Source organism: Silurus aristotelis (genome assembly GCF_946808225.1).
Source record: "Silurus aristotelis genome assembly, chromosome: 12".
NCBI lineage: Eukaryota > Metazoa > Chordata > Actinopteri > Siluriformes > Siluridae > Silurus > Silurus aristotelis.
In genome coordinates, this window is record NC_139585.1 from 8,123,335 (window position 1) to 8,149,408 (window position 26,074).

At 41.3% G+C, this 26,074-nt stretch overlaps 1 protein-coding gene across 2 annotated transcripts in view; it reads left to right on the top strand.

The window, feature by feature from the left end:
- Window positions 1-26,074, top strand: part of dock1 (dedicator of cytokinesis 1) — a 291,553-nt gene that overhangs the window by 68,202 nt on the left and 197,277 nt on the right. For both annotated transcript variants that reach the window (XM_083556371.1, XM_083556372.1), the window contains exons 17-19: window positions 11,325-11,428; window positions 12,610-12,793; window positions 23,708-23,805. In XM_083556371.1, the coding sequence (XP_083412497.1) occupies window positions 11,325-11,428; window positions 12,610-12,793; window positions 23,708-23,805 (386 nt within the window). The remainder of the gene's footprint in view (window positions 1-11,324; window positions 11,429-12,609; window positions 12,794-23,707; window positions 23,806-26,074) is intronic.

Consider the following 26,074-nt stretch of genomic DNA (forward strand, 5'->3'; position numbering starts at 1 on the left):
CGCTCTCGTGCTTTTTATTAACGCACAGACGTGCAAAAGTCTTTCTTTATACCTGAACATAAAGCCTTTTTTCATATTTGATTTAAATTCATACGAGTGTTTTACCCACTAGCTTAAGTAGTAAACAAGCTTTGTTATAAAGACATGGGTGTTGTGTAGTGCCTATAGTTCCAACATGTTACATTCTCAACCTTCTTTCAATATTAAAAATGAAGCACACAGGAACAGGCTTGAAGTCTGTTGTTTAATTCTGGGTCCTGTGGAATCTGGGTAGTTTATAAGGAATCTGGATAGTCTCAAACATCTACTAACATAGTAATTTTATATAAAGCAAATGTAGTTACAGCTTTAAGTGCTTAAATAAACCTATATGGCTTTCCTGAAATCTAGATCAACAAATCTGTCTAACAATAGACATCTAGGTGAAATCTTATACTTTCAATCTGTCCAGAGGCAAAAGTACACACATCCTGCACTTAATGAGAAGTAAAGATGCTAATGTTATAACATACTTGGGTATAAGTTGAAGTACTGACTACACGTTTTTAACACGTTTTTTACAAGTTAAAGTAAGGAAGTTTAGGTTCTGTCATGTATTTAAGTAAAAAGTAGCCTTTACTACTACCGTAATATCCGGACTATTAAGCGCACCCAAATATAAGCCGCACCCACTGAATTTTACAAAGATTTTTATTTTGAACATAAATACGGCGCACCTGTCTATAAGCCGCAGGTCTACACTGAAACTAATGAACTTTACACAGGCTTTAATGAAAGACAGTGTCTGTTACACGGCTTGTATCTAAACAGTAGCCTACCAAGAAAGTCATTGTTCACTGTCTTCCTCCTTCCTTTTTTTTTTTCCTCCGTTTTTCTTTTGGCATCGTCGTGCGTTTAAAAATCATCATCGGAGAAGCTTTTCTCATGATGACGTGCAGCTCAGAACACAGGTGACGTGTGTTTTTTCATGCCCGGTTGTTTTCAGCGTGACGAATGATTCGCATTTCCTGTAGACAGTCCGAGTGAGCGGCAGGTCAAACGTCAGAGGAACCTCATCCATATTTATGATGTGGTGCGGCCCGATTCAGTGGAAGTGATTTAATATAAAGGATTTCATTGGCTCACCTAAACCCGTTCTGCAATTTCATTGGTCTAATGTTATGGGGCTCAGATTTTTGGCTTGACGTTTGTGAAACCGGGAAAAACCCAGGAAAAATCCATATATTAGCCGCTTCGTTGATTAAGCCGCAGTGTTCAAAACATGGGAAAAAAAAGTAGTGGCTTATAGCCTGGAAAATACGTTACCTGTTTTAGTGTCACGCTGGTAACTGGATCTCACGTCATATTAATATGAGGGCTGTCAATCAATATATTTAATTGCACATTTTCAATCTGTTTTAAATGTAACATTAATGAACACTTAAAATATGTTAAACTCTAACATGTGCATGGAGAAATATGGACGCTTTATGCAAATGTATGATTATTATTAGTGACGCCAACATGCATGAAGACAAAATATTCTTGTAAATGTAATTATGGTGGTTCAAATTACGTGAATCATCAGGACACCAAACTGAACTTTTGCTGTTCCCACACGGACGGTTAATGAGGTGATCTCGGTGAAACTGTACCTCTTCTAACTTCTAGTATTCACTGAGCTTCAAGGTTGTTTTATTTGTGTTTGTGAAGGGAGATGACAGAGACAGCAGAGAGCGCCCCCTGTGTGTGTTATTTATTTTGCAAAAGCACAGCGTTTTGTTACTATGAGTGTATACGAATAAAAGTAGAACCTTTACAGATTCGAATAATGTATTGCTCTTAACTAGACGAATAAAAACAGAGTAATTTGAATTTGTTTCGGAGTTGTAGAAAATGTAGAAATGTAGAAAAAATGCCACAAAACGCACTGGCGAGTTTGTCAATCTCAGAGGGTAAATTGCCGGATGTGCGCATCAAAGCAGATTTTGGAGCTGATTCGAGATTGGCGCATCAGTAAAACAAATGTTTAGTGATTACAATTATTTTTCGGTGGAGTTTATATATTTTATATCTGAGTAAAGAGAGAACCTTGAGAATAAACGTATGTTGCGCTGACTGTTTTAATTCTCATTTTTCATAACATAATTCTCATACTCATTTTTATGTATGTATTTATAATTTTACGTTCATAAAATTAGTGTTAGTGCTTTTAAAATAAATAAATAAATAAATAAATAATATTACTACAAAACGAATTTCCGGATTTTGTAATTGTTTCCTAATGAATGTATCCAGGCTGAACATTCACCATATAGAACACAAGCAGATCAGGAATGTCTCTGTTCTTAGTCATTTTTACATCACAGACTCCCTCTGTCTCATTCACGTTAACCCCATATTGTACTTCTTGTTGCCTTCTGCCCTGCTTATTGTGAGCTTCGTACACTAGTCTACGTCTGTGGTTTGTGAGAGAGAGGAAATGAGTGGTAGATTGAAAAAGGGTGATGTGCAGAAAACGGCACGCAGTGAGAAGAAAAACTATTGATCATGTCACCAAATGGATTGAAACTAAAGTAACAAGCCTGGTTTGAAAATGTTAGAAGTAGAAAGTACTTAATAGAAAGATATTTCGGTAAAAATGTAATGATTGAAAGTAAAAAGGAAAAATAGTGATGTAAATACTGATACCAGAAAAATCTCATTAATTACAGTAACAAAGTATTTGTGCTTCGTTACTTCTCTCCTCTGATGCTGTCTATAATGGACCTGTTTAGCTTGCTAATTATTGAAATTGCATACTGTTGAGCAGCGTTTTGGCATCTAGAGCTTCAAGAGGCATGTATTTCACTTTTATTTCAACACTGAGTTTGTACGTCATGTGTACGACAATTATGCAAAATGTTCACTGACCCAGCAATGGCAGCTTGATAGTGCTGGGATCTGAACCCACGACCTTCTGATCAGAAGTCCAGCACTAAGTCTTAACCACTGAGCTCCCACTTTATGTTGAAGGTGCCCAGGTCTTTTTGTTTGCTTGTGTATATCCACTACAGTGAAATGTTCTTTTATGAATGTTTCAGCTGATGAGTGTGTGTGTGTTGGCAAACATGTCTCCCCATCTGCTGTGGCACGCTGCAGTAGGTGCTGCTTGGCTGGTAAAGTGGAACGTACGTAAGACAATCAATTAAGGAAGCTAGGACGCCTTCTGTTCCATTCACAACCTCCTTAGACACAACACTGTCCCATCTAAGATGATGACAGGATGAAGGTGTTGTTGCGGACTCCTATCTGATTGGTCACACAGTTGTTTGTGTACAAATGTGATTGTGTTTGTCACAGGAAATTTTCCCTAATTGGATTAGTATGTAAAGTCTTCTTCTTCTTCTTTCGGCTGCTCCCATTAGGGGTCGCCACAGTGGATCATCCGTCTCCATACCACCCTGTCCTCTATATCTGCCTCTTTTACACCAACTACCTGCATGTCTTCCCTCACCACATCCATGAACCTCCTCCTTGGCCTTCCTCTTTTCCTCCTACCTGGTGGCTCCATCTTCAGCATTTTTCTACCAATATAAATCATGTCCCTCCTCTGCACATGTCCAAACCATCTCAATCTCGCCTCCCTCACCTTGTCACCAAAACATCCTACATGTGCTGTCCCTCTAATAAACTCATTTCTAATCTTGTCCATCCTCGTCACTCCAAACGAAAACCTCAACATCTTCAGCTCTGCTACCTCCAGCTCCACCTCCTGTTTTTTACTCAATGCCACTGTCTCTAATCCATACAACATCGCAGGTCTCACCACAGTCCTATAAACTTTCCCTTTCATTCTTGCAGATACCCTACTATCACAAATCACTCCTGTCACTCTTCTCCACCCACTCCACCCTGCCTGCACTCTTTTCTTTACTTCCCTAACACACTCTCCATTACTTTGCACTGTTGACCCCAGGTACCTGAACTCCTCCACCTTCTCCACCTCTTCTCCCTGCAACCGCATCACTCCACTGCCCTCCCTCTCATTCACACACATGTACTCTGTCTTACTCCTACTGACTTTCATTCCCCTTCTCTCCAGCGCATATCTCCACCTCTCCAGGCTCTTCTCAACCTGCTCTCTACTCTCACCACAAATCACAATATCATCTGCAAACATCATAGTCCAGGGAGACTCCTGTCTGACCTCGTCCGTCAACCTGTCCATCACCACTGCAAACAGGAAAGGGCTCAGGGCCGATCCTTGATGCAGTCCAACCTTCACCCTGAACCAGTCTGTCGTACCTACTGCACACTTTACTGCCGTCACACTGTCCTCATACATGTCCTGCACCACCCTCACATACTTCTCTGACACACCTGACTTCCTCATACAATACCACAACTCCTCTCTCGGCACCCTGTCGTACGCTTTCTCTAAATCCACAAATACACAATGCAGCTCCTTCTGTCCTTCTCTATACTTCTCCATCAACATCCTCAAAGCAAATAAGGCATCTGTGGTGCTCTTCCTCGGCATGAAACCATACTGTTGCTCACAGATGGTCACCTCTTCTCTCAGCCTGGCTTCCACTACTCTTTCCCATAACTTCATGGTGTGACTGATCAACTTAATTCCCCTGTAGTTACTGCAGGTCTGCACATCTCCCTTATGCTTAAAGATCGGTACCAGCACACTCCTTCTCCATTCCTCAGGCATCCTCTCCCCTTCCAGAATCCTGTTAAACAATCTGGTTAAAAACTCCACTGCCATCTCTCCTAAACATCTAAACGCTTCTACCGGTATGTCATCTGGTCCAACCGACTTTCCATTCTTCATCCTCTTAATCGCTGCTCTCACTTCCTCCTTACTAATCCTATCTACATCCTGCTTCACCAACTCCACATCCTCCAACCTTCTCTCTCTCTGATTTTCCTCATTCATCAGCTGCTCAAAATACTCCCTCCATCTTCTCAACACACTCTCCTCACTAGTCAACACATTTCCCTCTCCATCCTTTATTGCTCTAACTTGCAGTACATCCTTCCCAGCTCGGTCCCTCTGCCTGGCCAATCGGTATAAATCCTTTTCTCCTTCCTTAGTGTCCAACCTCTTATACAGCTCCTCATATGCCTTTTCCTTGGCTTGCGCCACATCCCTTTTAACCTGCTGCCGCATCTCCTTGTACTCCTGCCTACTCTTCTCATCACTCTGTCGATCCCACTTCTGTTTTGCCAATCTCTTTCCCCTAATGCTCTCCTGCAATTCCTCATTCCACCACCACGTCTCCTTGTCTTGCTTTCTATTTCCAGATGTCACACCAAGTACTTTTCTAGCTGCCTCCCTCATCACTCCTGCAGTAGTTGCCCAATCATCCGGCACCTCTTCACCACCACCAAGCCCCTGTCTGACCTCTTCCCTGAACCTCACACTACACTCTTCCTCCTTCAGTTTCCACCATCTTATTCTTCTTTCAAACCTTACTTTCCTCCTCTTCTTCTTCGCCTCCAAAACCATCCTACAGACCACCATCCGATGCTGTCTAGCTACACTGTCCCCTGCCAACACCTTACAGTCTCCAATCTCCTTCAGGTTGCATCTCCTACACAGAAGATAATCCACCTGTGTGCACCTTCCTCCACTCTTATACGTCACCCTATGATCCTCCTTCTTCTTAAAATACGTGTTCACCACTGCCATTTCCATCCTTTTAGCAAAATCTACCACCATCTGCCCTTCCACATTCCTCTCCTTACAACCATACCTACCCATCACCTCCTCATCACCTCTGTTCCCTTCACCTACATGCCCATTAAAGTCTGCCCCAATCACCAATCGTTCTTTCCTAGGTACACCATCTACCACTTCATCTAATTCACTCCAGAATCTTTCTTTCTCCTCCATCTCACAGCCAACTTGTGGAGCATAGGCACTGATGACATTTATCATCATCCCTTCAACTTCCACCTTCACGATCATCACCCTATCAGAAACTCTCTTCACCTCCACTACACTCTTACTGTATGCTTCTTTCAGAATCACCCCTACACCATTTCTCTTCCCATCCACACCATGATAAAACAGTTTAAACCCACCTCCAATGTTCCTGGCCTTACTCCCTTTCCACTTGGTCTCCTGAACACACAACACATCTACCTTTCTCCTCTCCATCATATCAGCTATCTCTCTCCCTTTACCCGTCATAGTACCAACATTTAAAGTACCAACCCGAACCTCTACTCTCCTACACTGCTCCTTTTCCTGCCGTCTCTGTAGACGTCTTCCTCCTCTCCTTCTCCTCCTTTGGCCAACAGTAGCCCAATTTCCACCGGTACCCTGTCGGCTAACGATACCTGTGGCGGTCGTTGTTAACCCGGGCCTCGACCGATCCGGTATGAAATTCTCATTTGTGATCCGCATATTTGATTTGGCACATGTTTTACGCTGGATGCCCTTCCTAACGCAACCCTCCCCATTTACCCGGGCTTGGGACCGGCACTAAGAGTGCACTGGCTTGTGCCCCCCTAATGGCTGGGTTGGATTAGTATGTAAAGTAAAAACCTAAAATGCTATTTTTTTTGCCAGCAGAAGATTATTAAGCATGTATAGATATATCCAGTGTTAGCGATTTGTTACACTTGATGTTTTCTGTCATCTGAAAGTCTTTATGATTAAAAACTTTGCAGGCAAGTGGAAACAAGACCTAATTTGGAGAACTAACCAGAGATTACTGCATTTCATTCGCCCCGTACTCGTACTTTATATTAAAAGGTAGAATACATTTGATCCCTTTGTCTGTGAAATACTCAAATCCAATTGGCTGGAAGGTGAGTATTTAAACTGTTGAATGCACAGGTTGAATCTGTTTAATCACCATTCAAAAAGAAAACACTTTGTAAACCGCGATCAACAAAACAACATACGCTTACTGTCGCATACAGACTGAGAAAGCTGATGTGACCCAGGCACAAGTAATTCACACATGCTCAAACTCTCTCTCTCTCTCTCTCTCTCTCTCTCTCTCTCTCTCTCTCTCTCTCTCTCTCTCTCTCTCTCTCTCTCTCACACACACACAAACTTTCTCTCTCCTAACAAGTTATTATAATTTATTCAAATAAATGTATTGCACTAATTTCTCTCTGCAGAATTGCAGATCAGATGATCCGTATATAAAGTAGTGAATGAAAATTGCCATTATTTCTCTTTCAGACTGCAAACATCAGTGACAGCTTTAACAAAATGTCTTCGGTATAAACGGGATAATACACAGCTAGAGGTGTGTTACACTGTTATAATGCATGATGTTCAGGCAAATATCCACCCGACACAAAGCACTCCACCTCTTCACTTTGCATCGGGCGGGTATTCGCCTCCACACTGTTCATTAAAATCATGTAACACACACCTGGTCATAGATTATCCTTTACTCACTGTTCTAAAATAAAAAGTTAGTTATTGTTGGTTAATTAAAAGTTGAATCTTCAAAAGAATCTTTAACTCCTCTTTGTGTCAAGTCATCGTAGATTATTCTCTTCTGACAGCCCCCCCCCCCCCCCTATCTAGTGCATATTCATGAGATCTTCATGACAACTGAAAAGGCTGCAGAAACATTTACAAAAAAAAAACATCGTGTACAGGCAAGAACTTTGATCATGTTGTTGTCAAGTTGTCATAACACCTGAGTCAGGAGACACAGATATTCCTTGACATTGTTATGACACTTTCCTTTCCATTCCAGTGATGGAGGGAGAATGTGACACCACTCGCCAGGGCAGAGTTCGCTGTTATTACAAGTGGAGTGAATTTTTCTGTTTATGATTTTTTTTTGAAAGAATTCAATGACTGAGTTCTGAAAGTAAGGTTCGGGATTAACATAGCTTTGGTGTATGCCAATCGTTTTTTTGTCAACAAAGACGCGTCGGACTTTAAGGTATCGGCTAGAAAATCAAGTAAAGATGCACATTTTTTGTGAAATGCTGTTAAAGCGTCTCGATCTAAATTCTGCTCCTCTGCTGTAACATTTCTCTTTCCTCTGCTTCAAATTTGACATTTCTCATTGGAGACTTTTTTTTTCCCTTATTTTTTGGACAAGTGTTGCATAATGAGGGCCGTTACTGAAGTACCACTCGCAATTATTTGGTCAGACGGTTCTCTCTGTAGTGCGCTTTTAATTTTTTTTTTTTTACTTAATAATTATTATTAATAATTAATCATTTCAGTTTGATTTGTATTAAATTGTTGCCCCTAACGATCCGAAAAAAAAAAAAAAAGCCAGATTTAAAATTTCTGTATTTGGAAAATAGAAATATACACAACACAAATGAACGTAACTTTTTTTATACTTGATAATACACATTGCTTAATAAAGTCACGTCATTTAAATACATGTATCTGAAAAGTTGACTGTTTTTACTCTTTGCCAGACTTGAGTTTCTGCTCCTCCATCAGTCTCCATCCTTTCCTTTCTGTCACTTTCTGTCTGTCCTCCATCACTGAGTCATGACTGAGCTTTACCATCATGATGGACACTGAAGAACCCACAATCTTTCTTCCAGTATCCATGGTAACAGGGGTCTCATTATGACCTCTGATCTCTTCCTTTTTTCTCATCATTATGGTGCATGTGTTTCTGTTGTGCAGTTTAGGTTTTGTGTGTGGGTGTGTGGGTGTGTGGGTGTGTGGGTGTGTGGGTGTGTGTGTGTTGCTGGGCCCTGCCTGGTCTTTAGGGATTTTGTGTTGGATGATGCAGTGGGTTTGATGGCTGTAGTCACTTCGAAGGCTGACATTTGCAGCACCCCAGGGAGTAGTTTGTTTCAGTTTGAGAGAATTGGAGCAATTTTTTAAATGACAATTTCACCTCTGATTAAACTCAGAAACTCCACGGTACCATTGGGAGAAGTTTGCAGTGCTGCCTACCACTAAACTTCTATTACAGCTTTAATAATGTTTCATCAAAAACGCTCCTTGGTCAATAAATGTCGTCTCTTTGGGGCAAATAATTCTTGGTGTCAGGTTTCAAAATTCGAGTGCCATTCTTTGGTTTGTGATCATGTAGTAGATTCAACTTTTTGTTCACTTTTACTTTCATTTATTAATTTATTAATAGTAGTAGCATTTATACAATTTATAATTTTTATTTGGAATTCTTCAGTTGTTTAAATATAATATAAATAATATATAATATTAATATAATATAAATTTTTTCCTTAAATGTCCTTTGTTCTATGCAGACCCCTAAAACCCATAACCCATAAAATAAAGACATAAAAATAAAAAACTCTTTCTTGGAAACCAAAACCATTAAGCACCACAATGACCCTTTATTCTTAGTAATTTTTGTGTTGATTTTAGATTCTGCAGGTTGAAGCAGTTATTCGAGGAAGCCATTTGTTTCTTTGTTATCTGTAATATTAGTTTACAATTAAAATGAAAGTTTCCATATCTTAGACAGAATGCATGTGTCTCTTGCGAGGGAGGGAAAAAAATAAGTCCACCAGAAACCACCATGTGTCCTCTCAGGTGTGTGATGCCTCTGTGACTGCATCTATTAAGCCACTCTACTGTGTCACCTTGCAGTGGACAGAGTGCCAAAATATCCCATGTTATCCAGCTCTCTATCCAGGAATGTGGCCAGCCAGCCTCAAAACACAAATTAATCCTTGAATCATGAACTGTCTGTGTGTAGCCGGGTGTTGGCTTCTGCCATGCTGCCAGCTCCAATTTTACAGCAGAAGTCTCACTGTGGAACTTGGCCGTCACTCTCTGTGTAATATTCATCTCCCTTATCCTTTCTCTGTCCCCCATCCCCCTGTTCGTTCTCTCTCTCTCTCTCTCTCTCTCTCTCTCTCTCTCTCTCTCTCTCTCTCTCTCTCTGTGATTGATGTTGTGTCTGTGCACTGGCTGGTTATGTGGATCTATGAAGCAGGGATTTGAGAGGGTTGTGGTTCGCTGAATGTAAATTTGAGCTTGTTGTGCATCTCTATTGTGTTTAAGTCTAGTGACCGAGACAGCGCTAGAGCCCTGCTCCCCTGTTTATGCTAATTCTGCCCTCTTCACCCGCTCGTGCCCTGGCGTTTGAGTGTAGCTAATGTCATTCATTTGACACAGCTGTTGGGTATTTTTTTTCCTTTAGGCCTGGCTGTTGCGTTATTGATTCATTGGTTTTATTCACAGGCTCTCGGCATAAAGATTAAATGTAATATTTATATACTATATATATATATATATATATATATATATATATATATATATATATATATATATATATATATATATATATATATATATATATACGGAGTGCCTATGCATAGCTCAAAGCAGCCAGAGCCAAAAATCTAAAGCAAGAATAAAGCTTGTGCATTGACTTACTGATTTGATTGTTAGGTTAGGTATTGACTTACTAACTCGTGTGCTTACTGACTGACTGACTTACTTACTTATATGCTAACATTGTACTGGTGTATATGCTGACTGACTTGCTGAGTTGGATACTTATTTATGTACTGACTAGTGTACTAATAATATTGTTCACATATTTACTTACTTTCTGTCTTATTTACTGACCGAGTTACTGATGATATGGATTACTCTTTTACCTCCTTATTGACCAACTGGCTTACAAACTTGCATACTGAGGTACTGGCTATATTTACCTTCATTAATAATTCTTATTGGTTTTATCACTTTATCAACTTACTGATTTGCCTACTTACTGGACTGGTGTACTTGCTGGTTTGCTAACAGGGCTATTTACTGACTGGATTACTGGTTTACCTCCTTTTTGACTAACTGGCTTAAAGAATTGCTTACTGGTGTACTGGCTATACCTTCTGCCCTATTCATTCACTGGCTTTCTTATTGTTATTGTTATAATCGTTATGGACTTGGGCCTTTGCTAGCTTACCCAAACCAAATAGAGTTTGTCACCAGTAAAGGTTACTAATTAATACAATAAACTGTGGGTTATGTAAACAATGACTACAGTATATTCACATTTTTACGTTTCTTACGTTCATTCTTTTTGTCAATTTTTATTTATACTGTTATATTACATGTGAACACTTTGCTCCATAATTGGCTTGATTGTAATAGCTGACATGCCAATTTAGAGTGATATAGTCATGATCATAATCATTATGCGTCTGTGGATTTATAATCCATCACAATATCCAATGTAACATGCATCATTTTCGTGGCCTTTTTTTTTAACGACATGCAGAAGACATTTATGTTCGGCTCAGTTTTAGTGTAGTTTTATTTTAATTTTTAATTCCTGTTTGTGCTGAATATACCCATAGCTATACTAATGTGTGTGTGTGTGTGTGTGTGTGTGTGTGTGTGTTTTTCTCTTTTTCTCATGCAGCCAAAGACAGGTCAGAGAAGATCTTTGCCTTGTCTTTCGTGAAGCTGATGAGATATGACGGCACAACACTTAGGGATGGAGAACACGATCTTATCGTCTACAAGGTAACTTGCAGACTCGTGCGCACACACAAAGGCATTTCGGTGTGTTCCCCCACCTGGTGATGTGAGAGGCATACTGAGTCTGCCTGTCCTGATCACACTGACCTAATGCGGTTCAGCCCTTGACCCTGTAATCATTAAACAATTAAGCTTTTAAAGGCTTTCACTTCTGCATTTATGCATACCAAATATCAGAATTATGCTGAGCCTGACCTTTCACATCCCTATCGAGTTATGCTAATTGGCTGTGACGATGCGCACTCATCTGAGCAGTGTTTAATCTCCACCTGTTATCTGCCTCATCTCGTGTAGCAAAGTCTGCATTCTCCTTGAGATTAGGACTATGAGTTGGAATTAACATGTAACTTGTTTTTTTCACCTGTTGCCAGTGGTGTAATGGATCATGTTACACATAACTTTAAACCCACCTGCCTAATTGTATGTAGGACCCCCTAGCAGTACCACAACAGTCGATCCATAGAGGCATTGACTTCACAAGACTTGTGATGGTTTGCTGTGGTATCTCTCACCATGCGGTTAGCAGTGGATTTGTTTTCGTCTTGTAAGTTGCCCGTGGCTCCATGGACCCGACTTTGTTGTCCGGCCCTTCCCACAGATCTATTTGGAGTAACTATTAATTTGAAGGCCAATTTTGATCTCCATATCATGTTTCACACATGTTTCTCAAAACATTCTTGATTTGTATGACTGGGAACATCATCCTGCTTATAAAGGCCACTGCCATTAGGTAATATCATCTACATGAATGCCATGACCCAAGGTTTTTCAGACAATCACTAGGGTTGTAAAGGTACACAGAATTTACGGTTCGGTACGCATCTCCGTTTTTAAGCCACGGTTCAGTTAAAGGGAAGAAATGCAAAACATAACATTGCTTGTTTTTTATTAAGTACCACCTCTTCCCCAGGTAGGTAACACACCACCCACATGGTGTAAAAGAATACAGGCCACCTTCTTCTCTTGCTCTTTTGGCCAATTGTGATGCTCTCCTGCCCATTGTAGGTGCTTTCATTTGTGGATGAGGTCAGCATGGGAACTTTTGACATGTCTGCACCTACGCAGCTCAGTATACAGCAAGCTGCGATACATGGAGTCTTCTGACTCCTTTCTTTCATTTCTAGCATTTCTTTCAGCAACTGTTTCTCTGTGCTGTTTTTTCTCAGGCTGAGGCTAAGAAGCTGGAGGACTCCTCTTTCTATCTGAGCCTGCCAGCCACCAAGCTCGAGCTAGAGGAGAAAGGCCACTTCCCCACAGGCAAGAGCTCACAAAGCCTGGGCAACTGTACCATCAGCAAGGACTCCTTCCAGATTGCTACTCTGGTGTGTTCCACCAAGCTCACACAGAATGGTGAGACACACACACACACATACACACACACACACACACACACACACACACACACACACACACACACACACACACAGCTCTACTCAGGCTGGAGGGCTTTTCTTCATGCCTGCATGAAAAAAACGATCCTTCTTCATTCTTCCATTCCTCTACTTTTTCAATCTATCAGTCATTCTGCCCGGTGAGGGATTGTTTTCTTTATCTTGACTGTATTTTCCTATTTACGTTCCCTCTCACTCCTCCTCCCTCCTCTTCCATTCCCTCTATTTATCACTCCCTCTTTTCGGTAAGAGTAATCAGCCTGGGGCTGGAGAGAGGAAACGCAGACCGAGAGAGGCAGCGAGAATAGGACAGGAATGCAAAAGATGAGAGAAGGTTTGGGAGGGGGGACCTTTACTGCTGTCACTCTTTCTGCATGTGCCTTATTTCCCCTGCTAAAGAAACCTGGGCTTATTAAATACCGGAGAATTCCTTTTCTGCAGCCTGGGACCTGAAGAACAGGGTGTGTGAGGTGTGCTGAATTTACACACGCATACAGAAAGCAGGCAGCAGATCATTAGGACAGAGTTTCGGATGAGTGTTTCCTCAGCTGAGAGGACACACGTGCTGGGTATTTTGGACTAACCCCAAGTAGCCTATTATGTTTCACATATGATGGCACTCAGGATTCCCCATGTACACACGAGCAAGACATCTGTGTGTGTGCTGGACAAGTAGTGTTGAGCTCTATATAGGAAGATATGGTCCTGAAAAGGTTTGAGTTACAGTGTGTGTTCAAGGCAGAGGCGTTAAATTGATCTGAAGGGGTAGAGAATTTTTCTTACATTAAAAAAAAAAGAAAACAATAAAAAAAATATATAAAATATATATAACATGCCTGTAAAGTTATGTATACATAATTGCTGTTGCATTCTCAAGGCTGATCGATCAGAATGTTTGTTTGTTTGTTTGTTTGTTTGTTTATTTATTTATTTATTTATAATTTTTTTTTATTTTATTTATTCATAACTCTAGCACTAGTGCTGGCTGTAGGTTAAGTGGCAATTCAGATTTTCTAATACATAATCTTTTCTCTATTACATAGGATAATATAGGGAGCAACCTTTTATGACTCTTCTTCTAGATGCAAGTACAGGGGTTTTTTTTTTTTTTTTAATACAAAAATAATGATTGAAATTAGTGTATAAACCGATTCGATTTAGGAGTTGAGCCCGTCGAGGTCACAGCCAGATGAAATGTCTGGAGCGTCATTCTCTTTAGAAGTATCTTTAAAGGGTATTTTAGGCATACGCATTGGGTAACGAAAAGAAATAGGCTTGCTGATGCCATTGATGTCAACTTTTTTCATGCAAGTGAACGTACACAGACGTTTCACAACAATAAGTGTAGGTATAAATAGTAACTATAGAAATTTTTGAACTAATTAATTAAAAAAAGTTTGCAGATTAAGAACGACATTTTGAGAACGACACTTTAAACGACATGCAGTTATTGAATAATTATCTTTGGTGTAGTAACAGTGACTCGCCTTTACTCCGGGCTGCATTACACCTCTGTAGGTAGTGAAAGAGATGATTTTTGTATTGAAACTGTTTTTCGTTTAAATATTCACAGTGAGGAAGCTTAAAATATTTATGTCCATAATGAACACTGTTATAATCAAAATTGTATTAATATTGTGACGGATTTGCATTTAGGCATGTATGGGGTTGTTCTTACTTGGACCTTCTACCTGAGTCAGGTATCCAAGATGGATTTTGAATCCAGCACAGGTTTCTAAGAAGCCCACGAAGCAGCATGACCGGATTGGATTGCTTTCATACATGGTGCATTAGCAACAGAGATTTTTTTTGTATATAAAACTCAATCACACGTGTTACGGATATCAGTTCTCCAGGCTGCACACTGGTTTGCAGCAGCTTTCACAGCAGGTCTTAAAACCTCAGACATTTAAAATGTGTGTTCTTTTTTTTCAATATTTGTTTATACAAATATAATGGAAATGCAAATAGAATCCAGTGAAATTTGTTCAGCCAGTGTTAGTCGTGACCGCATTATTCCTCCAAATCTCTGCAGTGCTTCTACTCGGATGTGCAAATAAAGGTGGTGAAGGAGAGTCCAGGCACAGTGTGAGGAGGGAAGGAGGAAGTATAGATCATTACAGTCTGATCACACACTGAATGCAGTAAAAGTCGGTGCTGCTCTGCTGCAATCCTTTTCCTCCTGCTTTTTTTTTTTCTCTCTCACGTCTCTGTTGCTCTTTTCATTCTCACTCTTGATTTAATTTTTTCCCCCTTTGCTCTCTGATTGGCCGTCATATTGGTGCTGCTACAAGAAAAAAAAAAATCCTTTTATTTATTTCACGTGTGCCCTGCCAGCAGATCGAAATTTGCCCAGTTACTCTCCTGCAGCGTCTTTCTTGTTTTACATCTGATGGCACTCTGGATTCCCCCATGTACCCGTGAGCAAGACGTCCAAATGCGATCCGCAGCACATTTTCCTACCTACGCTCTGATTAGCCCGGCGCTGATGAGCTTCGGCTGCGGTGGCCTGCTGAGTTATACGAGCCCAGAGTCAGAGCCGTGGTCTACACGCCGTTTTAATGTGCGCGCCACCCGCAGTAATGAGGTCATAGAGGACTTTGCTGATGACTTTTTGCCGTGTGGCGTCGTCAGCCGCGCGCGTAAACACGCAGGATTGCAGCAGTCCTCGACAGAGAGAGATTGTTTTGGCTCCTAAAGCTGCATTGATCATCGTTTCATCCGAAACAAAGGGTCATGCTGTGTCGTGGATGTGCTGAGAGTGTCAAGCAGAGCGCATCTCTGAATATTACACACACACACACACATACACACACTTGCATATTGGGCTGGAGCACCCTGCTGCTTAAGCTGCTCTAGGCCTGGTGTTTTCTGTACCACTAGTGCAGGTGAAAATCAATGTAGCTCGCAGGAGAGCACGTGGTTTTATGTTTGCGAGTCTCTATGCATATGCAGAAGCCTGCTTGCTATAGTAATAACCATAAGTGCGTAATATCAGGAAGCCGGAAGGAAGAACGAGAAGCTTCATTTAGCTTTTATTAAAGAATCAGGTCACTTCTGTCACCGCTAACGCAGCTATGAAATGAAGACTGGCAGAAAAACAGCGCCCATCCGGTCTTTTCCCTGTGCGACAGCTTTCTCCTGACTGCTAATTTTCCTTTTAGCTTTCTCATCCTTTTTTTTTTTTTTTTTGGTTTGTTTATTTATTTACATTTTTTTTTACCCCCTTACGCAAACCTTCAGCCGGATTACTCGATGCTGTTCTATATGCTTCATCTCATCTACACATTTCTCTTTCTCTCAACGTTTACACTTTTAACATCCTCTGACTTTTTTTTTGCCATTAATAAACAGCTTTATATGTTTTATTTGGATGGTACTGAATATATTTGAGAAAAGAATATCTCAATTTACTGAATTACAGATGACGCATTTACATTTCATTCTGTTCAGAACCTTAAAATCAGGTAATGCAAGGTGACCTTTTTTTGTTGAGAACTTTTTTTGTGTTAAGTGATTTTGGCTCAGATTTGTTCCTGGTTGTTCAGGTCGTTTTGGGAACCGAAGTTTGCTAATAGTGCCAGTGACCCTGTAGGACTTTTTGTTTTTGAGCCACTCCAATGTTGCTTTGGCCTTGCACTTTGGCTCATTATCCTTCCGAGAGGCGAATTATTTCACAAGCTTCAGTTTTTTTTTCTCCTCTTTCTCAGAAGACTGAAGCAGGTTCCCTGGTGATATTTCTGTATATTTTTCTCTAAATATTGTATCGCACGCGACAGTCGTGACAAACGTGTCTCATACAGCTATAATGCGACGTTCAGACAAACACGATAGACAACTAATTACACGCAAATATCCTAAACAATCATAACATTTGACGCAAGTTATATAATCGAGTTTGCCAAGAGAAATGATCTTCTTCTTCTTTCGGCTGCTCCCATTAGGGGTCGCCACAGCGGATCATCCGTCTCCATACCACCCTGTCCTCTACATCTGCCTCTTTCACACCAACTACCTGCATGTCTTCCCTCACCATATCCATGAACCTCCTCCTTGGCCTTCCTCTTTTCCTCCTACCTGGTGGCTCCATCTTCAGCATTTTTCTACCAATATAATTCATGTCCCTTCTCTGCACATGTCCAAACCATCTCAATCTCGCCTCCCTCACCTTGTCACCAAAACATCCTACATGTGCTGTCCCTCTAATAAACTCATTTCTAATCTTGTCCATCCTCGTCACTCCCAACGAAAACCTTAACATTTTCAGCTCTGCTACCTCCAGCTCCACCTCCTGTCTTTTACTCAATGCCACTGTCTCTAATCCATACAACATCGCAGGTCTCACCACAGTCCTATAAACTTTCCCTTTCATTCTTGCAGATACCCTACTATCACAAATCACTCCTGTCACTCTTCTCCACCCACTCCACCCTGCCTGCACTCTTTTCTTTACTTCTCTAACACACTCTCCATTACTTTGCACTGTTGACCCCAGGTACCTGAACTCCTCCACCTTCTCCACCTCTTCTCCCTGCAACCGCATCACTCCACTGCCCTCCCTCTCATTCACACACATGTACTCTGTCTTACTCCTACTGACTTTCATTCCCCTTCTCTCAAGCGCATATCTCCACCTCTCCAGGCTCTTCTCAACCTGCTCTCTACTCTCACCACAAATCACAATATCATCTGCAAACATCATAGTCCAGGGAGACTCCTGTCTGACCTCGTCCGTCAACCTGTCCATCACCACTGCAAACAGGAAAGGGCTCAGGGCCGATCCTTGATGCAGTCCAACCTTCACCCTGAACCAGTCTGTCGTACCTACTGCACACTTCACTGCCGTCACACTGTTTTCATACATGTCCTGCACCACCCTCACATACTTCTCTGACACACCTGACTTCCTCATACAATACCACAACTCCTCTCTCGGTACCCTGTCGTACGCTTTCTCTAAATCCACAAATACACAATGCAGCTCCTTCTGTCCTTCTCTATACTTCTCCATCAACATCCTCAAAGCAAATAAGGCATCTGTGGTGCTCTTCCTCGGCATGAAACCATACTGTTGCTCACAGATGGTCACCTCTTCTCTCAGCCTGGCTTCCACTACTCTTTCCCATAACTTCATGGTGTGACTGATCAACTTAATTCCCCTGTAGTTACTGCAGGTCTGCACATCTCCCTTATGCTTAAAGATCGGTACCAGCACACTCCTTCTCCATTCCTCAGGCATCCTCTCCCCTTCCAGAATTCTGTTAAACAATCTGGTTAAAAACTCCACTGCCATCTCTCCTAAACATCTCCACGCTTCTACCGGTATGTCATCTGGTCCAACCGACTTTCCATTCTTCATCCTCTTAATCGCTGCTCTCACTTCCTCCTTACTAATCCTATCTACATCCTGCTTCACCAACTCCACATCCTCCAACCTTCTCTCTCTCTGATTTTCCTCATTCATCAGCTGCTCAAAATACTCCCTCCATCTTCTCAACACACTCTCCTCACTAGTCAACACATTTCCCTCTCCATCCTTTATTGCTCTAACTTGCAGTACATCCTTCCCAGCTCGGTCCCTCTGCCTGGCCAATCGGTATAAATCCTTTTCTCCTTCCTTAGTGTCCAACCTCTTATACAGCTCCTCATATGCCTTTTCCTTGGCTTTCGCCACATCCCTTTTTACCTGCTGCCGCATCTCCTTGTACTCCTGCCTACTTTTCTCATCACTCTGTCGATCCCACTTCTGTTTTGCCAACCTCTTTCCCTTAATGCTCTCCTGCACTTCCTCATTCCACCACCACGTCTCCTTGTCTTGCTTTCTATTTCCAGATGTCACACCAAGTACTTTTCTAGCTGCCTTCCTCATCACTCCTGCAGTAGTTGCCCAATCATCCGGCACCTCTTCACCACCACCAAGCCCCTGTCTGACCTCTTCCCTGAACCTCACACCACACTCTTCATCCTTCAGTTTCCACCATCTTATTCTTCTTTCAATCCTTACTTTCCTCCTCTTCTTCTTCGCCTCCAAAACCATCCTACAGACCACCATCCGATGCTGTCTAGCTACACTGTCCCCCGCCAACACCTTACAGTCTACAATCTCCTTCAGGTTGCATCTCCTACACAGAACATAATCCACCTGTGTGCACCTTCCTCCACTCTTATACGTCACCCTATGATCCTCCTTCTTCTTAAAATACGTGTTCACCACTGCCATTTCCATCCTTTTTGCAAAATCTACCACCATCTGCCCTTCCACATTCCTCTCCTTAAAACCATACCTACCCATCACCTCCTCATCACCTCTGTTCCCTTCACCTACATGCCCATTAAAGTCTGCCCCAATCACCAATCGTTCTTTCCTAGGTACACCATCTACCACTTCATCTAATTCACTCCAGAATCTTTCTTTCTCCTCCATCTCACAGCCAACTTGTGGAGCATAGGCACTGATGACATTTATCATCATCCCTTCAACCTCCACCTTCACGATCATCACCCTATCAGAAACTCTCTTCACCTCCACTACACTCTTACTGTACTCTTCCTTCAGAATCACCCCTACACCATTTCTCTTTCCATCCACACCATGATAAAACAGTTTAAATCCACCTCCAATGTTCCTGGCCTTACTCCCTTTCCACTTGGTCTCCTGAACACACAGCATATCTACCTTTCTCCTCTCCATCATATCAGCTATCTCTCCCCCTTTACCCGTCATAGTACCAACATTTAAAGTACCAACCCGAACCTCTACTCTCCTACACTGCTCCTTTTCCTGCCGTCTCTGTAGACGTCTTCCTCCTCTCCTTCTCCTCCTTCGGCCAACAGTAGCCCAATTTCCACCGGTACCCTGTCGGCTAACGATACCTGTGGCGGTCGTTGTTAACCCGGGCCTCGACCGATCCGGTATGAAATTCTCATTTGTGATCCGCATATTTGATTTGGCACATGTTTTACGCTGGATGCCCTTCCTAACGCAACCCTCCCCATTTACCCGGGCTTGGGACCGGCACTAAGAGTGCACTGGCTTGTGCCCCCCTAATGGCTGGGTTGCCAAGAGAAATGATGAGATCAGAAAACACACGGCGATGGAGACTGTCTACTAATGATGACATAATAATGAAATATGAAAACAATTGCGAGGTTGCGTTGGTTTTGGCAATAAAAACAGCAACAATTTCAAGTCCCCAGACTGCTGTCTGAAAGTCTAGATGCTTTGAAATTAATTTGCGTGTGTGTGTGTTTGGCAGGATGTAACTCTGCATTCTTGCATATTAATTTAGTATTTAATAGTTTTTTATTATTCCTGCTATTACACTCAAAGCTAAATATTTGAATATGACCTGAAAGGTTCATGATTCCAGTGTCTAAAACCTCCAACTTAAACTTATTTAGGTCAAATTTCAAACGTCTGTGCATAGAATTTATATGATTTTGTATATAGGGCATTACCCAATGGTGTTTTGGAGACAGGCTTCTTCTTGGAGTGCTTTTTAGGGGGCGTCATTCAGCTTGTCCTCTACACTGACATTCTCAGTTTTCCGCTTCCCGCAAAGGAAACGGATTCTTGCAATATGGTGCTGCCACAATGAAGCTTCAGGGTAGGGACGTTATTCTCAGAGTTTCGTGTTTTCTTGGGTTTCAACCAAATGTTTGTGTAATAACGAACTTGCGCAAAATCAGGTTGTGTACAAAGTCAGAAGACGACGACTTTCACACAGACATTATGGCACAGTGAAATTTTTTCCCTTGCATGTCTTTGGTAGTTTAGGATGCTGGAGTCCAAGCAGAGGGACAGCCTTGATATGGCACCCCAGAGCAGGGACGCTTAAGAGACTGGAACCTGGAACCTTTGCTCAAGGGACCAACGTTGGTAGCTTGGCAGTGACATTCTGATCAGTAACCCAGTACCTGAAGTCAGATCCTGGTTTTATTTTATATATTAGTTACAGATAGTCTAAAAACATTTTGCCTGTACATTACTGGGCAGTGTACAGCACCAAAACAGAGCACGATTAGGTATAGTCGTTTTTATACCAAAATTTTAGTGCATTTCTGCTCTTGAGAAATGTGGCTTTGTGAAGAAAACATGATGTTTTTTTTGAAGCCCTGAGCCTTAATTTGATTCAGCACCCCCATGCAGCAGACCTCCCTCTTGCTGTCTACGTTTTAAAGTCTTCTAACCAAAGCATGCTGATGTACGCAGCTTCACCTCGCTTCTCCGCTTCTGTAGATTTATGCCTCTTTGCTCTCATGTTGGGGCGAGCATTAAATGTCAATCCCTCCTGCCATCAAGAGATGGCTATATGTTCCACGGTGGACGGTTATGAAGAAGAGAATAGATGAATTAAAGGTCCACATGGGAACTATGGAATATATTAAAATGTCCTAAACTGCACAGACCATGTCACTTTTTTTTATCGTTCACAGCACACATAAGTTTTAACTTACCTGCCAGCTTGAAGCAAAGAGTGTTTCTCGGAAAGATTACACAACTGTAAAGCCTTTTTCCCCAGAGCCGTTATGGGCAGTATTAGTCTTGGAGGATGGTGTACTCTACCAGGTTATATACAGGCTTACAGAATTGATCAAATCCTTTTAGTGAGTGAACAAAAATACACACTTGACTCATTCTGTAGCCACCAATATAAGAAATTGTAGTGAAGCGGGTTTTTTTTTTTTTTTTTCCCTATTTCTTTTTTTTTAATATTATTTATTTAAGGCTTCACTTGTGTACAATTGTGAGGAAAATAGAAATGTAAAAAAAAAAAACCACCCAAACCAAGATGGATGTGTTTGCTGTGTGAAGGAGGAAAGTTGCATGCTTCACAGAGTTTGTGGGGATTGAAACCTTAGTAAAGATGTATAACTGTAAGTTCAATAGGAGACGGATGTTTTTTTAACATGTCAGAAATGCTTTACAGTATCTTTGTGCATTTTTAGGGAGCTTGCATGCCATCGCTAAAAAAGGAAGGCAGCATGTCGATCTCTTTTCCTTCCTTCCTTCCTTCCTTCCTTCCTTCCTTCCTTTCTTCCTTTCTTCCCTTCTTCCTTCCTTTCTTCCCTTCTTCCTTTCTTCCTTCCTTCCTTCCTTCCTTCCTTCCTTCCTTCCTTCCCTCCTTCCTTCCCTTCCTTCCCTTCCTTCCTTCCTTCCTTCCTTCCTTCCTTCCTTCCCTCCCTCCCTTGACTTTTTTTTTATTTTACTGTTACTGCAATAGTTGGGGATAAATTCAATTTAAAACGCACATTTAAATCTGATCAAAAGTGGTACATAATTTCAAGTCATCACATTTCTCTGCAAATTCGTCCTTGCTGCCTCATATAGATTGTTTCTGCTTTTACCAACGTTGTTGTGCTTTAAACGGTTAATTAAATCTTCACAAATGACCTTGGGGATGCTCTCTAAACCTGGTACTGTCATTTGATAAATCTGGCCACTGTACTGTCAGGCACAACTGAAAAGCTGGCTGGAAGTGTAGAGCAATTACACCAACAATAAAACAATGTCCTTGAGCAATAGTGTATACAGCTATAGAGCTGTATGGCTGTCAATAGATACTATATATTGCTATCAGTTCAATAACAGGGTTTAATAATGAGGTGAAGGAGAGTTACTGGAAGTTGCCCTATTTCTAAATCCTCACCCCACGTAGTGCACTATTATGTATTTTGTAGACACATTGAAGATGAATCAGTGCACAGTACACTGCAGCAGAATAGTGGTAAATGGATGTGTTTGGTGTGCTTCGCTGTTGCTAGTAAAAATGTTATGCAGAGCTCTTGTGAATTGGCAAACCTTGTCACATTACATGGTCTAATGCTTAACATCCTAGTTAGTTGTAAGCTACATTTAACGAATCTTAATTAACCAGCTTCGTTTGTGCCTGATAATAGAGGAGGCACGAGAGCATGTTAAATGTCACGCTTCATGTGTTTTCCTGCTAGTGTTCTACTACAAATGGTGTGAAAGTATTCTGGAAACTAGCAATTACACATTCAGAAACGGTGATACCAAATTTCTCCCTGTTGCTGGGGGTAGTGCCATCAAGCCTACTTCAATTCTGCCTTTTATTTGTGATCGCTTTTGCGTACACAAATCCCGCTTTCACTTAGGTGGTCCTTAAGGACCAATTACGTACCTTCTTTTTAAAGCTGTTTCCAGGTGTCCAGCGCATATTAAAGCTCCAAAAGATTGATGGTACCCTCGACAATACCTTCGGCGTGACGAGAAAAAGTCACCTTTGTTTCCGGGAGAGTAGCAATATCGGCTCATTTATTTTCCCCATGTCAAGCCAAGAAGCTTTTATTGTCATTTCTACCATATATACAGTAGCTGACTCGGTACACCGTGAAATTAGACAACGTTTCTCCAGAACCCTGGTGTGCTACATTAAACAACGTAGAGCTCCATCACACAACATAGAGCTACAACAACATATTCACACACTTCTGTGCATACCATGTGTGGATGTATTTGCATTCATGAGAAATCACAAGTGCTTTGAAAACGTCCTCGTGTCCTCGCGTAGCATCAGCAGTGTAAAAGGTTGAATTCCTAATGAAGATCTCGTCTTGAATGAAGGCTTACATTTAATCACATCACTGGTCCAAGCTTCTCAAGGCAGTTGAAGAAAAGGGTAATTGTATTTTTATACCATTTATATGTGAGTAATTGGGAGGGGTCCGGACCAGTTAGCACGATGACAAATCACCACATTGTTGTTGAACCTCATTAGGGCGGCTTTCACTTCGAAAATGTTTCCAACAAACTTTGTCTCCGCCGTTCTCCGTCTCGAATTCGGCACGTACAATTATTCACCCCACCGCATGTCGATGATTTTTTTATGTATTTTTTATTTTTTTGTAGTGGATCTGCTTGGCTTGCTGAAATGGCGCTCTAACACCAGCCTGCTCCAGCAGAACCTGTGTCACCTAATGAAGGTTGACGGAGGAGAAGTGGTCAAGGTGTGTATGCTTTTATCTATATCTTATCACTGAAGATTTACGATCAGGTTTACTGTTAACGTATTAGCCAAGGTTCTAATATAACGTGGGGGTTTTATTTAGCCTTGTAACAACAATATATTAAATATGCCCATAAAACATTTCCATTTCACTGATGGCATTAGGAATATTAATACTGTCCTGCTGAGAAGCCCTTTATCATGTGCTATCGATTAGCAGTAGATTCCAGCAGCCATTTCTAATAGAAGTACCACAGCTGAAAGTATATCCCTAGATTAGAGAGACAGAACCTTGGACAAACATAGCACCATGAAAGATGCATCACAAGGTTACGGGTTCATAACGTACGTTTGCAATATCGAATCCATACTTTATTCTTCAGAACATCCTCGAGCTAAAGCGATTTAGCTGCTAAGCACGTTATGTAGCGACTCATGCATCCGTCTCATCCCACCGGGGCGTCTGGAGAATTGTTTGAGCCTCTAGTAGTACAGGAGCAAAGATGCCGAAATGTGCGCTCTCTCTTGTTCTTTTAGCGACTTTGGATGTTTTTAACGATGTTTGTTTCAACAGTGATCTGATGCAAGTCTAGACTGGTTTGGCTTGTTTTAGTGAAAAGAAAAAAAAACAAAACATTGTGTTGAATATGATTTTTTTTATTAGTACTTTTGGAAGTATAATTCGATATTGGTTTGAACGGGAACAATCAAAATCTCAAAGTAGGGTTCATGGCACTGTTTTTCAGTGGCCTGCCACTCTTCTCGCATGATGTGTAGGAGCTCTGCAATTTCACATCAGCATCAACGGTTATGAGTAACCTCTCAAAAAACACAATATAGCAGTTAAAATTTTGCCTCAAGAGGGAAAAAAAAAAAGACTAATGAAACAGTTATTATATAAATCTGAAATGATCCGCAGTGCGTGTTGTGTTTTGACCTCACCGGTACTCGCACCTGACTCCTCCTACCCCCATTTCACCGTTACAAAAACAGTCTGCTTGTTCCTTTTTATTTAAAGCAACATCTTATGTAGACAAATATACACCAGTATTCCATGCACTGCTTAACAGTATGTGGTGGACTTAACACTGATTTTCAAGATGGTGAGAAATCAACTAGAATGCTTTCCCTGGGTTTTTAAAGTTCCACCCGTTTTCACTCTACCCCTCTGCACTGAGATCAGATTTTTTTTTTTTCATCCGAAACATTCCAAAGCACAGGTTCTCCTCTGAGGGTTTTAGATAACACGGCTGTGTTCTTTTTGTATCCAAGCAGCACTGTATCTCTGTGTGGTTCTAGCAGGCTGGTTTAGCTCGCAGCTTGAGGACGAAAAATAATCAATGGGAGAAGGACGGTTAAGAGAAAAATCCTGCTGGAATAGAAAAATGTATTTTCTCTCCCCCGCTATGACCTCCATTGTGAGCGCTCTAATCCCGAGTCAAGGCGGCGCGCGTCAGACTGATTTACCGTGTGTACGAGAGGAAGACGCGGAGACGCGCACATAAAACATGAGCCTCATTTCTCCAAAGGTTTATCTCAAAGTGAATTTGTGATTCAGGTTTTCGTGAGCCAGACCAGACAACATCCTACATATCAGATTCTAGCACTGGTGCTTAGCATAAATGTATATGGGAAGTTCTCTTTAAAAATCTCACTAGAGATAGCATATTTCCTACCCGTTCTCCCTCAGAGTGTATTGTTGGGGTTTTTTTTTTATGCAGATTGTACCTGTTTGAACTTGTACACTGTGTAAACACCAGTGCTAAAATAACTGCTGGATTAGGATCACGTGTCGGTGCGCGTGCCTAAGCAATCTGGCGGAAATACTACCCTACGGGAACAAATAGTTGTGAAATCTGTGTATGTCTAGAAGCAATGTACCAGTACTTTATATGAGGTGAACTATTACTTGAGTTTTGGACAGTGAGTGCTCTTGAGCAATTTTAAAGATGGATTAATTTTTCATTTATTTATTTATGTTTATAAATGAAACTCATATAAAGCTTTTTCTAACAATGAGTATTTTTTTTTCAGGTTGAAAATGTTTTCTCCATGAAGTAGTGCTTAGTGTTGGCAGAGTGAAACTTTAAGAGCAGGATAATTGGGGTGCCAGTTGTTATTCATGCCATTGCCTGTCGTCCTCGTTGGCCATTGTGGTTCCTTTAAACTTGTACTCTGATGTGTTTTTTCTCGTTTTTAAACAGACTTTCCTGGAATTTAGAAATATATTTTTTCTACTCCGTGTCTAATTGGCAGCTTCACATTTCCAG